Below are 15,486 nucleotides of genomic sequence, written 5' to 3'. Positions count from 1 at the left end.
GAAAATAATTTTCTATAGTGATCATTTATTTTATTTTCTTGTTTACTGTTATATGGCTGAAATGAAGTGAAATATGATAGTACTGTTTAATGAATCTGGCACTGTCTTGTTTTTTTTCCCCTTAACAACTAATAGATTTGGGAAGGAGAAAGAAAATGAAAAAGAAACTAAAGATACCCAACATCAGCTTAGGAAAGTCTTGGCTAAGAGTAGCAATGAAAGCATATGTTCCCTGGTTTTATGTAGAGCTGGTTATTCCTGAAGAATGCTCTATAGGGTTAGCATACATAGAGGGTTTAGAAAGGATAAGAGTAGAATCAAGTATATTGTCCTATTAATAATTTTGAATACATTTAAAAACTGTGTTAATGAACATCTATGAAAACACCAAATAAAACTCAGAGTATTATTTTCTTCTTAAGAATTAAGTTTCTCAATTGAAAGCTAATTGTGTTATTCTTTTCAAAGGCCTCAAAACTTCCAATGTCAATAATTATAGTAGGTGTTGGACCAGCTGAATTTGATGGTAAGTAGTAAAATTGCAATAGCATTCCTTGGAAATCTATTTAATTTGTTATATCAAGCTCATAGATTTCTTCTGTTCCTTCCTTCGTAAAAGGATGTTATTGATTTGGATAAAACATCAAGGTAAATGTAAATATAGACAGCTCATGATGATGTCTGTTAAGGTAAACAAAGTAAAAAGTGCTGTCTTCCAAACAGGACATTCTTTTCCTGGTTTTCAGATTAATTCAACATGTAGCTTGCCATTTCATTAGCGATAGTTTGTACCTCAAAATAATATTTAAGACTGACAGGGTGATAAATTGAGTTTTGGTTCCTGAGGCAAAACACACTCTAAAAACCTTTAAGGATGAGTGCTAAATTAATAAATCATCAAGTTGTGAAAAGAAATGTTAAATAAGCATAATATGTTAATTTAATAAGTTTCCAGATCCTGGCTAGTTGATAGACATTAGCTTTATAAATAAAGAAGTGCTGTCATGTGAAAGAGCAAAGTAAAACGAATTGGAACTGACCAGCTGAAATTTAATGAGACCTTAGATAATGATGCTAAATTGGCTCAGGAGTAGTTTTCAGTTTGGGCTCCAGCCTCATTCAAGTGTCAATTAGGTTACAGGTGTTTTGCAACTAGTGTTCTGGGTAAACTTCTTTAGGGATAATCTGTTTCTAGTCATCTCATGAATTCCTTTTAGGAAACTGTGCTGAACAATAGTGTGACCATAGAAATATATACCTGGTTCTAGTGTTTTTATTAACAATGACCATTTATTTAGCTTGGAACTTTGGAAATGAGAATATTTTTAGAATGTTTGGAATCACCTCTGGTAAGTTACTGGTTAAGTTAGGCACATATGTGACTGATTAGAGTATGATTATAACGGGTGATTCTTGTTTAACCAGCAGGCTCTGCATAAGGATAGTGCTGATCTGTCAGTCTCTGGTACAGCATAAGAGGAAAAACTATGTGGCTGACCCTGGATTCCCTTAGATTTTTTTGCTTGACTGGTCATCCTTTTCATGATCATTATCTTCTAGTTTCTAAAGCAAAAGTCATTTAGCCCTGACTGCTACTGCTTCTGCTAATATTTCCTCTCAGTGTTTGCATCAGCTTACATTGTACTTGAGGCGTGAATTTGAAACACCTCTCTGGAGCTAGGAATGCCTTCTTTTTGATGCTTGTGCACCTGATAATCTGCAATAATCAGTGTTGGACTGTGATTCACAAACTTCACTGATTGCTGGACTAAAATAACTCATTTTTTCTTCAGTTACTATGCTGTTAACTCTAAAGGACTCACTGCTCACAAGTGCATCTGAGGTCTCCAGACTCCTATAGAATTTTGCTGTTAAGTTTATGACCTCAGTGATAGTCAACCTCAGTCCTTTCTTGTTGTTCAAGAACCCCCACACTTAGTGCATGAGTATGAAGCCACTGACCCATCCTGATATTTATGGTCATGTATTTCTATGAAGAACAGCAGGCACAACTATCTGGGCACTACCCTCATCCCACAGCCACACCTATTTATCTTCTTGTTTCTTTTGTTCCCAATGAAATTGTTGTGTTTTGAGGTATAATTCATCATTTCTCTCTCTGAGTTCCTCAACTGACTGGAAAAAAAAAATATTCAGGCATCCCTCAGACCAGCATATCAGCTTTTATTACCAGCAATGCAGAATTTGAGATTGGGGTTATCCTGTGAATGGAGTCAGAATTTCCATTACCTTTGGATTAAATGACCTCATTGTTATCTGCAGATCTCCTGATGGGGTAGAGCTTTGGCTAGAAAACATTCCATGGGAGAAACTGCATTCATTCTGAGGATAAGCTATTCCCAAAGGAGGAGTTAAGCTTATTTCTCTCTCCTAATCTTAGTAATGCTATGACTCACTCCTCTCTCTGTGCATGTGGAGTAATGAGTGAAAATTATAGACAGAAAGGCAAGTTGCCTTCCCAATAGAATTCCCTCCTGGAAATTAGAGTGAAATTTTCCCCTGGAAACAAGTGAACAGGGAATTAGGGTCCTGCAACACCTGGTTTCTGTTTTTACCATGAAAAGTTTTAATAGGAAAACTTTTAGAATCCTTGCCCAGGACTAGTAAAGTCAACCTCCTGTTAGGAAGCAATGCATGCTTCTCTAAAGTGTTCTTCTCAAATCACATTTCTCCATGGCTAAAAAGAAGAGCCAAGGTATTCATGTTTAATATAGAAAAATCTCTGACTTACAGTCAGATTGCTACTATCCTATCAGAAGAACCTCTCTTGGCACTTTGAAATCTACCATAGAATAAGTTTACATATCACATATATAATCCAACATAGTAAAGACTGAAATCCAAATTGCAGATTACATCTGCTAATCATGTAAGTCTACATCTACACAGTTTAATCAGAAAGACATGGTTGGAATGAACAAGAAATGCAATACTTCTCCATCCATTCTTTGAGGAGAGAGAAAATAAAAATAAACTGTTAATGACTATTCTTGTTCATTTGTGTGTGTGTGTGTGTGTGTGTGTGTGTGTGTGTGTGTGTGTGTATGCACACCAGAACCAGGGATTGAACCCAGGGTGCTTAATCACTGAGCCACATGAGCCACATCTCCAACCCTTTTATATATATATTATTTAGAGACAGGGTCTTTCTGAGTAATTTAGGGCCTCACTAAGTTGCTGAGACTGACCTTGAACTCAGTGATCCTCCTGCCTCAGCCTTCCCAGCCACTGGGATTACAGGCATGTGTCACTGTGCCCAGTCATTTCTGTATTTTAATAAGAATAGTTTTAAATGCTCTGAGTAATTTTCCTCTCCAATACAAAACACCTTCATTAATAAGAAAGATTTCTCCGAAGATGGCTTCCTTATCCTTAAAAGACAGTCGAAGAGTACATTTAAATTGGCATCTGGCCATCAGCTTTCATGCAAATTGGATAAAAGGAATTCTAAATCATTGTCTCCCATGGCTAGAAAGAAGTGCAGATCTACCTTCTTCCCAGGGTAGGATACCATGGGTCTGGGGCTCACAGTCTGTGCCTCCTTGAGGACAGGATGGTCTGAAAACCTGAAGAGTAGATGTGACCCCTCCACCACTTGCACACCATCTCTTCTTTCCTCAAATGCAGAGCCACCAGCTCTTGCCGCCTGAAACCTTTTAACCCAAAAAGCATGTTGAAAAGTGAGAGAGCCTTAATTAGATCTCATCCTTATATGGATTACCTTGTCTTCATTAATGGTAATGAAACATTCTCAAAGACCGATAAATATCGTAGAGGACTGTGGAAGGTGAGACTTAGATTATCATTGGATTCTTACTTCCCATTTTAGAGTGAGCATAGGGTAATTATGTGACTTATTAATACATTAGAGAATAAAAGGGAGTGTGATTGTTGGCCTATCATCATCAATGTGCAGTTGTTTGTTTTGCACTGGGTGCTGTACCACTGAGCCACATCCCAATCCCTTTTTATTTTTACTTTGAGATAGGTCTTGCTAAGTGGTTAGGTCTTTGCTAAGTTGCTGAGGCTAGTCTCAAACTTGCAGTATTTCTGCCAAGCCTCTGGAGTCACTGGGATTATAGGTGGGGCCACTGTGACCAGGTGCGATGTGCAGTTTTGTCTCAAAGTAATAATGAAAACTAGGAAAACTCACCTAGATGAAACAGGAAATAACTATTGAAAATATTTGAACATCCTGTTTATACCCCGAGAGGTAGAGTAGAAAAACGTAGGCCTTTTGTATTATAGTTAACTTATTATTGGTAATGCATACATCTTACAAAATAATGACTTGTGTGGTATATCTAAGCAAATCATTGAATGCTTACTTTCTGTTGTATGTACTACTTGTATTTCAGCAAAAACATTGATTCATGAACATGTGTAGAAAGATAAAATTGAAAAACAATGTTTTTTAACCCAAATATATTATCCAAAGACTAAAGAAAATAGTGAAGAGGTAGATTGTATTATGACTGAGTACTATTTTGTTTTTTTTGAGTAAAGAAGGAAACAAAATTGCAAGTGACTCTCTGGAGTCTGGTGAATGTCCTGTGTATACAAAATGAATTATCAATAATAGAATTATACTCTAAGCACAAATTAGCATCCCTCATGTAATTAATTATTTAGAAAATTCTCACTGAAAACTTAATAAACTCTGGAAAATGTTCTTAATCGCAGCATGGCTTTATGTGCCACCAGCTGCCCCATTATATCACAGCATTTCTAAATGCTGATCTGTGCAATGCTGAAATTACTTCTTAACCAACAAAACAACAGACTTCATAAAAACCATACTTTATAAATGTCATTTTATTGTGTAATACATATATATATATGTATTACATATATATATATATATATATATATATGTATATAAAGTAAAAATTGGGCAATACGGACATATAGCTTTGATGTAGTTCCAAAGAGAATGAAGTTCAACTTTGCATTCAGAATTTTAAAATTGCTGCCAAATTTCTTAAATTGGAAAGAAAAATTAAAATTTAATGGGCTGATATTACTTGCCTAATCAGTCATACAAGCATATAACTAAAGTTTAAAACCAATAGGATAGAGAGATGGTCCCAAAGACTATTCTAGAATGCGTTGACTCTGCCTGTCTTTGAAAGGGTCATTCAAAGTCTTGTCTTGCTTTCAAGAAAAGCTGTACACATTCATGTTTTGTGGGAGAAATAAATGAAGAGATGAAGATAACAGGCTTTCTATCATTACATAGAACATATTGCTTTGTACATATATACTGATGTCTTATTGCCTATAGTCTTAAACTTTGACTAAAATGTACTGAATAAATCATTGATTGTATTTTATTTTTAAGCAATGGTTGAATTGGATGGTGATGATGTAAGAGTCTCCTCCAGAGGAAAATATGCTGAAAGGGACATTGTACAGGTAAAAAACTAAGCAAAAATTACGTTTTGTTCATTGTGAAGGGCCCATGTCTGGTCTAATTTGTGATAAGCAACTTAAATTGAAAGCAGAAGTTTTAGGTTCTGTTTAATTGAGTTGGTTAATTCTCTGTGATGAGATGTATGTTAAGTACTTCTCCTGCTACTTCAGATTCATCAGGTATAAGTGGAATTACTAATAAACATTTTTCCTACTTTACTATTATCAAGAAACATCATTGTAAAATTAGAAGCTAGAAACGTAACAACCTTTTAAATGATACCCATCTGTTCATTCTTTAGTCCTCAAAACAAAAACTAAATATGTTTTAAAACAGCTGATATATATTCAGAGTAAGTAAATGTAGTAAAAAAATGTACAAATAAAATAGTTAAAAATGATTATAACTATTGTCACATTTTCCTCATAGATTATGTTAGGAAAGTAGAGAAAAAGATCTTAAAATTATGTATATGTAATACATGTGTGTATTAAATATATAGCATAATATATAATATGTAAGTTTTATTCATGAGTTTTCCATATAGAATATGTTAGAGTTAAGAAATAACCGATGACTACTATTTGGGGAGTCAATAGAATGAAAACATTCAATAATCAAAAAATTCAATTAAAATTTATAATTGAAAGTAAGGAGTTAATCCATCTAAACAGTTGCATATTTTAGAGTGTCCATACCTTTTAAGTTGTGGAAAGGGGAAAAGGCTGTGAAGCACATCTTTTAAATAGGAAGAGGGTCTTGGTATCATTTAAGAACAAGATATATAAGTTTTTGGAGGAACAAACAATGTACTTCAGTTTTAACTCCTAAATAAACATTTTTACCTATATTAGAGCCATTAAGAGAATATAGTTTTGAATCATTCAGAATTTGGTTCAAATCCTGACTTGTGATAACTTGAATAAACACTCAAAATTTCAATGTTCTGCAAGGTAAATAGCATTATTGTGAAAATTAAGTGAGATAACTTACATAAAATATATTCTTGAAATAGAGCTCACTAAAAACAACAAAAAGGATTAATGTAGTGAAAAGATAAAATAATATAAATCAGTTTATAATCAATTTATAAACATAATCATGTAGAGTAATAAAGTTCTTAAAGATAAAAAAGTTTTTCACTAATTAGCAAAATTAAATTTTTAAAAGGAAACAACTATATAATTTGTTTTAAAAAGATAATTGAATATGATTTAAACTTCAACCTAACAGTTGGTAGAATAAAAAACACACACACATGCAATAAATGATTAGGCTAAAAGTGTCTGAGAAAGATGATGTGTTGATGTCATCCATTTAAGAATCTCACAGCATTTTTTCATAAACACACAATTATTCACCAACCTCATCAGTATAATTATTACATACTTTATCTAAAAGTTCCGTAATGTCTGGCTCACAGTTTTCAAGAAATCACATTATCAAAGGGGAGCATGAATTTTAAGTTCTTTAGAAAGTATCACGTTGCTGTTGTAATGCATTTTTATAAAATTAGCAAGACACCTCATATCTCATAGTTCCTTCTAGATGATGTTTGAGAGAAACTTAGTATTACTACTTTCTACCCCAGGAAGTAGCCAAGATTGTTCATATCACTAAGATTTCCTTTAAAAGAATTGATATGTTAGTGATAACAAAGAGTCATGCCTGCTGGTATTTATAAAAATAAACAATGTCCTTGATTATGAAACTAGACTCTCTGGATTTACTCCATTGGGCAGAATATTAAGATAGTATCCAGGTATCTATGAATGTATATTTTCGACATGATCTTGAGTAAGCTAGTAAATCTCTAGTAGCCTTTGTTTCATTGTCTGTGAACTTCGGTTCCTTCATCTCTGCTCTTCTGATGATGAGTATCAGAAGAAATAATGACGTAAAATATTTTGTTGCCTGGCAGCATAGACATATGCTAGTGTAATTATTCCTGTTCTTGAAAATTGGAATCCTCAAAACCAGTCTGTCTGTGATACTGGGATCCCCAAAGGTTTTGAACACACTAGGGGATACAAGCAATCACTCAAGGGATTCTGACACAAAACTCTGAGCTGAAAGAATAGAGGATTCTTACGGACAAAGACCAGAAATTTTACCTTAGCCAGCAAATTAGGAATTCCCTAATGACATCTTCTTTTACATTTCTTCATTCAGTTAAAGAGATTTTATGCACTCTTCCTAATTTCACAGAGATGTTCCTAAATAGGGATTGATCTTTTCAAAATAGTAGGCAAGCCAAACATTTACCTATCACATTATGTTGAAGAACTCGTCTCATACCTTCAATAAGGTTAAACATTCCACCATCAAAGTTATCCAGGCTCTCCCAGCCTCCATAAACTGTTTTAAATGAGTTCTTTTCAAGAATAGAAGCATTCTTGAATATTTAGGATTTGGGGGTTGCAAGGACATGTCTAGTATAATATTGTCAATCTTCACTTAATATTGTCTATCTCCCCTCAGTCAGAAAATATCTGTAAACTAACTGGCTAAACTATTTCCAGAGAATAGGGTCTATTTAGACTCCCTTCCTTTTCTCTTCTTTCCATTTCTTATACTTTGAAGCCTATTAAGTTAAATATACCACAAATAAAACAGATTTCTCTAGTGGACAGACAAAAGCCTAGGGCTACAGAGAGTATGTAGGTGAGGTTCAGCAGAAAGTCGGGATAGTAGAATGGGTATTTATTATTATATCAAATCGTCAACGGCTTCCAACTTTTTCTCATAGTAGTAATTGTTAACTCTGACGCTTCACATGCCGGGCAGGCTGTCTTACAGCATTATATCACTCCCTCCTTAATTAGCTTTATGAGACAGGTACTTGGATTACTATATTTTACCAAAGGAAAAAAAAAATGAGTTCAATTTCTCTTGTCCATAATCACACAGCTAGCAAGAAGTGGAATCTGGATTTAATTCTAAAATGTCTGATTGTAATATTCTTAAGTATTCTGTATAACTTTGATTCTAAGAGATCGACATAGCATTTAAGAGACCCTATGACCTGACCTCAGCTTTCCTCTTTAGCTAAATACACACACAAATATACTACACTTTATACAGACAAATTAACTGTATTTACACCACACAATTTCTTGATATTTGTTCTTATTTTATCATGTTACCTAGGATACTTTGCTTCCTCATCTTTAAAATGGAAGTTCTACCTTTTAAAATTTCCCTCTGTCTTACCATTCACATTGTCCTGTCCAAAGCCCTCACTTGTACTCCTGAACTAGTTTCCCTTCTTCACTTTGTTTCCATATCATTTTATATCTTTCTAAACAGGCTAGTTACTTTTTGCCTTAGTCATTTACACATAAAGAAACTATGGACTCAGATGGGAAGCTAAAACACCTATATCAAGTTACTTAAGTCATAAATTGATAGGTCCAGATTTCCAATACCATTCTGATTCCAAAACCTGTGTTCTATAACACACCTGCTCTCTTAAAAGGAAAATTCGAAACATTATTGGGATCTGTTCTCTTTGAAAAAGAGTCCTGTAGTATATAATGTATCAGAGTTAGATTAATTTAGATTCAAATAATGACAATTGTTACTGTCTAATAGGTAAGTTGATGAAACCCTCTTGAGTTTCAGTTTCCTCTTATGTAAATTTTAAATATGGATAGACACTTGTGAAAATTAAATGAGCTATTATACTAAAATCCCTTAGCAGGGGTCCTCCCACCTAAGAGTTGCTCAGTAAATACATTAATATCAGTATCAATTATTGTCATCTGCTAGTGTGTTGGCACAGTCTGATGGAAAGGCACTTGTTTGTCTCTTTTTTATAGTAGCTGTACTTTGACACATGTAGTAAATCTCATGTGTGATTATGTCTCATTGCCTCAGGAGTCAAGCTCATCTGACTGTAATATAAACAGTAAGCAAGATGAGTTTCTGTGGTTGTTACTCTAAGACTTAAGTGAGTTATTTCCTTAAGTCAGTATATGCAAAGCTTTTAATTTGTTTGTTTGTTTGTGCTATGGATTGACCATTGTGTATAACTTGCTGCCATTCTTCCTGGTTGCATGCAGCTGCTGGCCAGCCTATCATTTCCTTAAAAATTATATTTAAATCATATTTTCCATTAAAAGGAGAATAATAACCTTGAAGGCTTAGACTTGAAAATCACTAATGGAGCTCTGCACAGTAGGAACAATCAAACAAAATTGAGCTGAACAGCAACTAAAAGCCCATTTGCCCGAACTGATTCAAACTTGTTTTTGTAAATAGGCAAAGCCAGCCATTAGAGCAGCCATGTGGAACATTTTCCTACACTGGTGGATGTTGAGAAAAAGATGTAGAGTATTAAGGATACCATACTTTTATACAGAACAGAATACATTTATTGATATTTATCATATGAATGTGATAAATTATTGCAGAGTGAAAATTGATTTATTCTTCTAAACGGAACAAATTTAAGGGTCCAAGTGAATTTTTGGTCAACTTACAGTCACAAAGTGTGGGAATTTTTTGAACAAGAAGTTCCCAGATTGAGGACTCAGAAGTGAGATTGAAAGAGAAAATCAACAGAGTGGTCTGAGGAGCCGAGTAGAAAACTACAATGGTAGAAAGCTATGAGCCATCTTCCAAGAAAAATGAGGGCATATTTCATCATGAAAATTGTAAAATATGACACTAATAAGAGGTAAAGGAAATGAAGAGTCATTTGTCATTTTCATTTCTCACTTATAGAGTGCTCCCTGACATGACTGAAGAAATGAATGTTCCTTTGGAAAAGATTTAGATCATTTAGGTTAGTGAGGAGAAAGTTCCCAACTTCTTTTTCTACTCCCCACATACATGTAGGCTGAAGTATGCTCCTGTGGAGAACAGTGACTTGCTGTGCCAGCAATTCTCAACCTGGGGCTCAAGTGGCACATAAGAGTCTGTGACCCCAGCTGACATGCCTAAATCATATAAGATATATACTCCCGTGCTTGGTTGAAAACTAGGGTTTCTTTCTTACCCGTTGTTTACAAGTAGACTTTACAAATGAGTGTAAGCATGTGTTATGTGAGAACAGTCATTGTGAACCTGTATTTGTGATATTCTGCAGTATCATAAAAGTTGACACCATCTAGCTGAGTCAATTTGGCGGGGAGACAAACGAGTAGCGAGACTCTTGAATTCGAAATGGTTTATTGGTGATTCAGGAACCCGGGAACTCAGGCCCTCGAGGAGAGCCAGCTTATATCCCCTCCAGGAGGCAGAGGGTAGGGCCATCGCTAGTTAAGCGAAGATCAGGCGAGGAGCTAGCTGTCCAATCACAGTAAAGGTCAAAAACGAGCAGGCCCGAGCAGGAGCACTCGGGAACACCTGTGCACGTGTTGTGTGGGTGGACTTAATTGAATACGGCCAGTGATAAGTCACCTGAGTGTGCTTATGTTAACGGACTTCCTCACCACAGATGTGATCAAAACAACTTCTGGCTGGCCGCCAGGTGCCATCTTGGCATAGTCCATATGGCATATCCCCCAACAAAAGTCTTAAAAATTTTTTATTTATTTCAATTTTAAAAATCTGTAGATCCTATAACATGTGCTAGTAAGATGAAAAAAACAAGTGTTCAACATAACAAAATTCTGTGAATTACTGTTTTAGATTAGCTGCTGTTGTACTTCCATTTGAAAGAGATAAAATATAATAATATTCTTCATATTCAATGTTTGGTATGAGTGTGAATAGAAAGCTATTGAGAAAAGCTTCATACTTCTATTGATAACTCAATAAATGAACAAATGGATGAAAAGTAATAGTAATGATGATAATGATAACTATCATATATGGTACATGTTATGATTGAACACTGTTTTAAACACTTTATATGTTAATTTATGTAATACAACTACCTAATGGAGTAGATGTTATATATGTTATAGTCATTTTGTAGAAGAGGAAACTGAGACAACAGTAAAAAACAACTTGCCCAAGTTCATGCAGGTAATGAGTAGCAAAACTAGGCTTCAAACCTAAGAAGTCTGATTCCAGAGTTTGTGAGAATAAAGGGTTAAAAGGTAAGTTTCCTGTCCATGGTTTGGTAGAGAGGTAAAGAATCAAAGAAAACTTAAAGATCAGAGTTAAAGTAAGACACAAGCAGATATGATCTCCCCTAAAGAAATATCCACTGTTTGCTGTTTCCCTGAAATGGACATATTAGCTACACATTTTCAAAGAACTCAACTTTTAAAGAAAGAGTTTAAAAGATAGTTATGTGTATACTAAGTGTTAATTTGTAAAATATTGTGACTTCTAAAGAATGAAATAACCATAACTGCAGTTGTAATTACCTTCCTCTTAATCCTTATCTACGTTGATTCCTATTTTCTCACTGTTCTAATTCAAGTTTCAGAGAGAACATAAACCTTAACTTGGTGGGTTTTTTTTTTTTTTTTTTTTGGCACCTCTCTGCTTTTTTGTTAAAAATGTCAAGTCTTGTCCACAGCTAGCTAATGTGACTTCACAAAAGTTCACATCCTCCTTGTTCTCAGCTGTATTTCATTTACTGTTAGGTTTTTCTTAGCTTCCTTCAGGGGTAAGAGAAAGATGGGTCACTTTTCTATCACACTGTTTTGAAAACTGCTCTGAGTTTTTCTCCTGGTAGCAAAACAGGATAACATTTTAAGTGACAAAGGTATGCTTCTGCCTGTAGCATGACTTCTTTTAAAGAAAACGGAGTAAACTTCTCCTTTTAAGAGACAGTTTTCACTTTGTAACAGACATTACTTTGATTTTCTAAAATCTTAACTTGGTTTACCTGTAGCAACCCGATCATTTTATATTACATTTTATATTACCTAATAACAGTTGTTTTCTAAATAGCACATGTGGAATAACAGTTTAAAGCAGAAGCAAGTTTTTCAGAATAAATTTAAAATAGGTTACAGTATGAGATTGCCCCTGCTGAAGGGGGGGCGGGGTTTAACTCAGAATTTTAAATTGTTCTAAAATGTATTCACTATACCTTTTTTTTTTTCCTGAAAATTATTTGTGCTCCCAAAGTATCCCAGCATTTACAATTCCAATCACTTCCAAGTTGCTTCAAGAATCATCATGTCTCTAAGAGGAAATTGAACTATTGCCCTCAGCACAGTGTTTATTAACTTAAGTAACCATTATAAATGAGAATGGAATTAGGCAATCTATGCCAGAGTATTTGGTATTGAGTTGACAGGGGCTCCGACATAATTACTTATATACAGATAGAACAATCATTTTTATATGATGTAGGAATAAGAATGATGATATTTCAGGAAGAAGTATACCAAGACCTCATGCCAATATCTGTCTTTTACCTTTCTAAATAGTAAATATTGTTTTAAAAAATCAACATCTGGGGTAAGAAACAATGTACTGAATATTTCAGGTTCCACTTGTGTGAATTTGATATTCATTGTCCGTGTGATTTGATGGTTCTCGTAATAATTTAAAAAAAAGCATTTAGGATTGTTTAATTATAAATACTTTTTATACTGAATTAAGTAATATTTGCTCCTTATGCTGCTTTGGGTAATAATTTGGATCAGAAGCTGAATTAGACATGTATTTATTCATTTGACAGGAAACTGAGCCCCAAAGAGATTAAGTGATACATCCTTTTGGGCATCAGGCTAGTTATGGGACCCCAAACTGCAGAACACATGTAGCAACAAAATTGGTGTATCAGGATCAAGTGGCATAAGTTTTGCAGGAAAAAAAAAAAGGAATTATATCCCTTTTTAGATAAAGTATATTTCAAAGGGTTTATTTACTAATATAGTTGGTTATAGTATATCAAATATTTTTAAATGTGCTATTGTCATTCATCTCCTAGTTATTCTGGGCTTCCCTGATTCTCCTCCCATCAAATGTTTTTTGCATGCTGATTTTTGTCTGTGATAGAGATTGTGAAATCCTGTGAAATAACTTTCTTTTGCCTCTGTTTTAGTTTGTGCCATTCAGGGATTACATTGACAGGAGTGGAAACCACATACTGAGCATGGCTAGACTGGCCAAAGATGTCCTGGCTGAGATCCCCGAGCAGTTTCTCTCCTATATGAGGGCCCGAGGAATCAAGCCATCACCTGCACCTCCCCCGTACACCCCGCCCACACACGTGTTGCAGACACAGATATGACTGTGCCCCCAGATGCTTGTGTTACTTTCACATCAGTCAGAGCTGCTGAGTCAATGCTTTGTGCCTGGTGCTCCATGATGAACCAGGGAATGAGATACTTCTCTCAGTTTGTTTTCAGCAGTACTAGTTAATGTGCTTTCTTGGATCCAAAATTAATTATCTTCCTAAACCAAAACTGTAAATATGGTTGTTGCATGAGCAACAGAAAATTTGTTTAAATGCTTGAAGCAAAGTACGGATGTCTTCTCTGAATCTTTAATTTTTTTTTTTTTTTGACTGAACAGCTAATTTCCAATGTATTGTTGGGAAAAGCACAAACTATGTTTTTAACTCAAATATTGTCCTCGACTGCTATATGTATAGGAGAGCAGTCTCTCTGTATCAATGTTTACATGTTACTACTTTTAAATTTCAATACTTTTATAACTGTTCTTAAGAATAAGAGTTTTGAATATTGAATCCTTTGTCTTCTAAATTGCAATAGTTATAATCACAAGAGCAATATCTCTTTGAATGACTCTCTGGACAAATACATTAGCAAATAGGGAAAGAAGATCCTTTTGTGTCTCTCAGAAACTGAATTGTCTTAAGCAGTCACATCTGCTTAGTAATTAATTTTCCTACAATGTTTGCCAAGTATGGGAGTTTAGGATTAGCAGATGTGTATCCTATATGAACACACATTTTTCATGGAGTTTGGGTTCTAAACTTAGACAGCAGTCAGTTTATATTTTGTAATGCTAAGTAGAAGTAATAAAAAGTCAAACATTGTGAACTGTAAATGCACAGAAAATACGTTGTGTAAAAATTAGCATCCTTATATTGTAATGCTGTTTAGAATGACTAAAAACCAAGACTATTTAACTATGAACCATGTAGCAGATGTTTTAAACTTTTTATTCCATTATATCTTGTCTAGATATTTTAATTCAAAGGGATACTGGCTCTCTTGATTGGGATTCCTTGTTCTCACCATTCCACTTTGCCACACAGGGTGCACAGGCTGGAGTCTTTTGTGAAATTCCCAGTTCAATATATACAACTCTGTGACTTAGTGCACAACACATTTGTGAAATAAACTACTCCTATATACTGACCTGCCTGTCCACAATTAATTGTAAAGTTTTTGCATGTACAGTTTTTACAAGAATTAAAGTTTTGTGAAGTTGTGTCTAAATTAAAGCATTTCTTTAGAACAAATGGCCTTAAATTCTCACAGAATTCCTGGAAATGATTGTGAATTGCCTTCAAAAAATAGAGAAGTGTTTTTATTTATTTTTTTGTGTCAATAATGTAACTGCTTTATAATATTTTTTCCTTATGTATACCCTATTTACTACCAGGTTTATTTCTACTGTACGTGGTTCTCTTTGTTCCAACTTGACCTAGGGTGACTTTTATAAGCATGAAACTATTTTACTGAAAAATTAAAAAAAAAAAACATACATCCACATATCTAACAGAATACATAACTGTAATACTAAATTGTCCATTTTTAAGTATGTATTAAAATCTTCAAAAGGATAACTATTTGCTCTGTACATTTCATGTATGAGTGACATGGAGTCTGATGCTTTCCTCTACTCCTCTCAAATATTTATGCCAGTCTAATTTATTAACCTGCAGATTTTTAAAAAATTTACCTTCATTCATCCTTTCAAAAAACAACAACAAAAAATAAATATGATCAATATTTTCTTCTTGTCAAACATCAGTTACTTTTCTTTGGACTTACCAGAAAAAAAAATAATATACATGTTCTCGTCTAAATAATAGTGTACACAGACCTAGTGGAAATAGATGGCCAGGAAAGGAGCAATTTCAGTTACAAATTTTATCCTATGTGTGGCTGAGAAGAATAATCAGAAACATGTGATGCTACTTTTGTATGTAAAATTAAAAA

The 15,486-nt window shown here is 34.2% G+C and overlaps 1 protein-coding gene across 1 annotated transcript in view; it reads left to right on the top strand.

Annotated features, from left to right (window-relative positions):
• Positions 1-15,096, top strand: part of Cpne8 (copine 8) — a 194,091-nt gene extending 178,995 nt beyond the window's left edge. The window contains exons 19-21 of the mRNA XM_047550827.1: positions 469-526; positions 5,363-5,436; positions 13,395-15,096. Of these exons, the coding sequence (XP_047406783.1) occupies positions 469-526; positions 5,363-5,436; positions 13,395-13,583 (321 nt within the window). The 3' untranslated portion in view covers positions 13,584-15,096. The remainder of the gene's footprint in view (positions 1-468; positions 527-5,362; positions 5,437-13,394) is intronic.
• The last annotated feature ends 390 nt before the right edge of the window (positions 15,097-15,486 follow it).

The sequence above is a fragment of the Sciurus carolinensis genome, chromosome 4 (genome assembly GCF_902686445.1).
Source record: "Sciurus carolinensis chromosome 4, mSciCar1.2, whole genome shotgun sequence".
NCBI lineage: Eukaryota > Metazoa > Chordata > Mammalia > Rodentia > Sciuridae > Sciurus > Sciurus carolinensis.
Note: the sequence above shows the minus strand (reverse complement) of the source record. Positions and strands in the feature narration are given on the sequence as shown.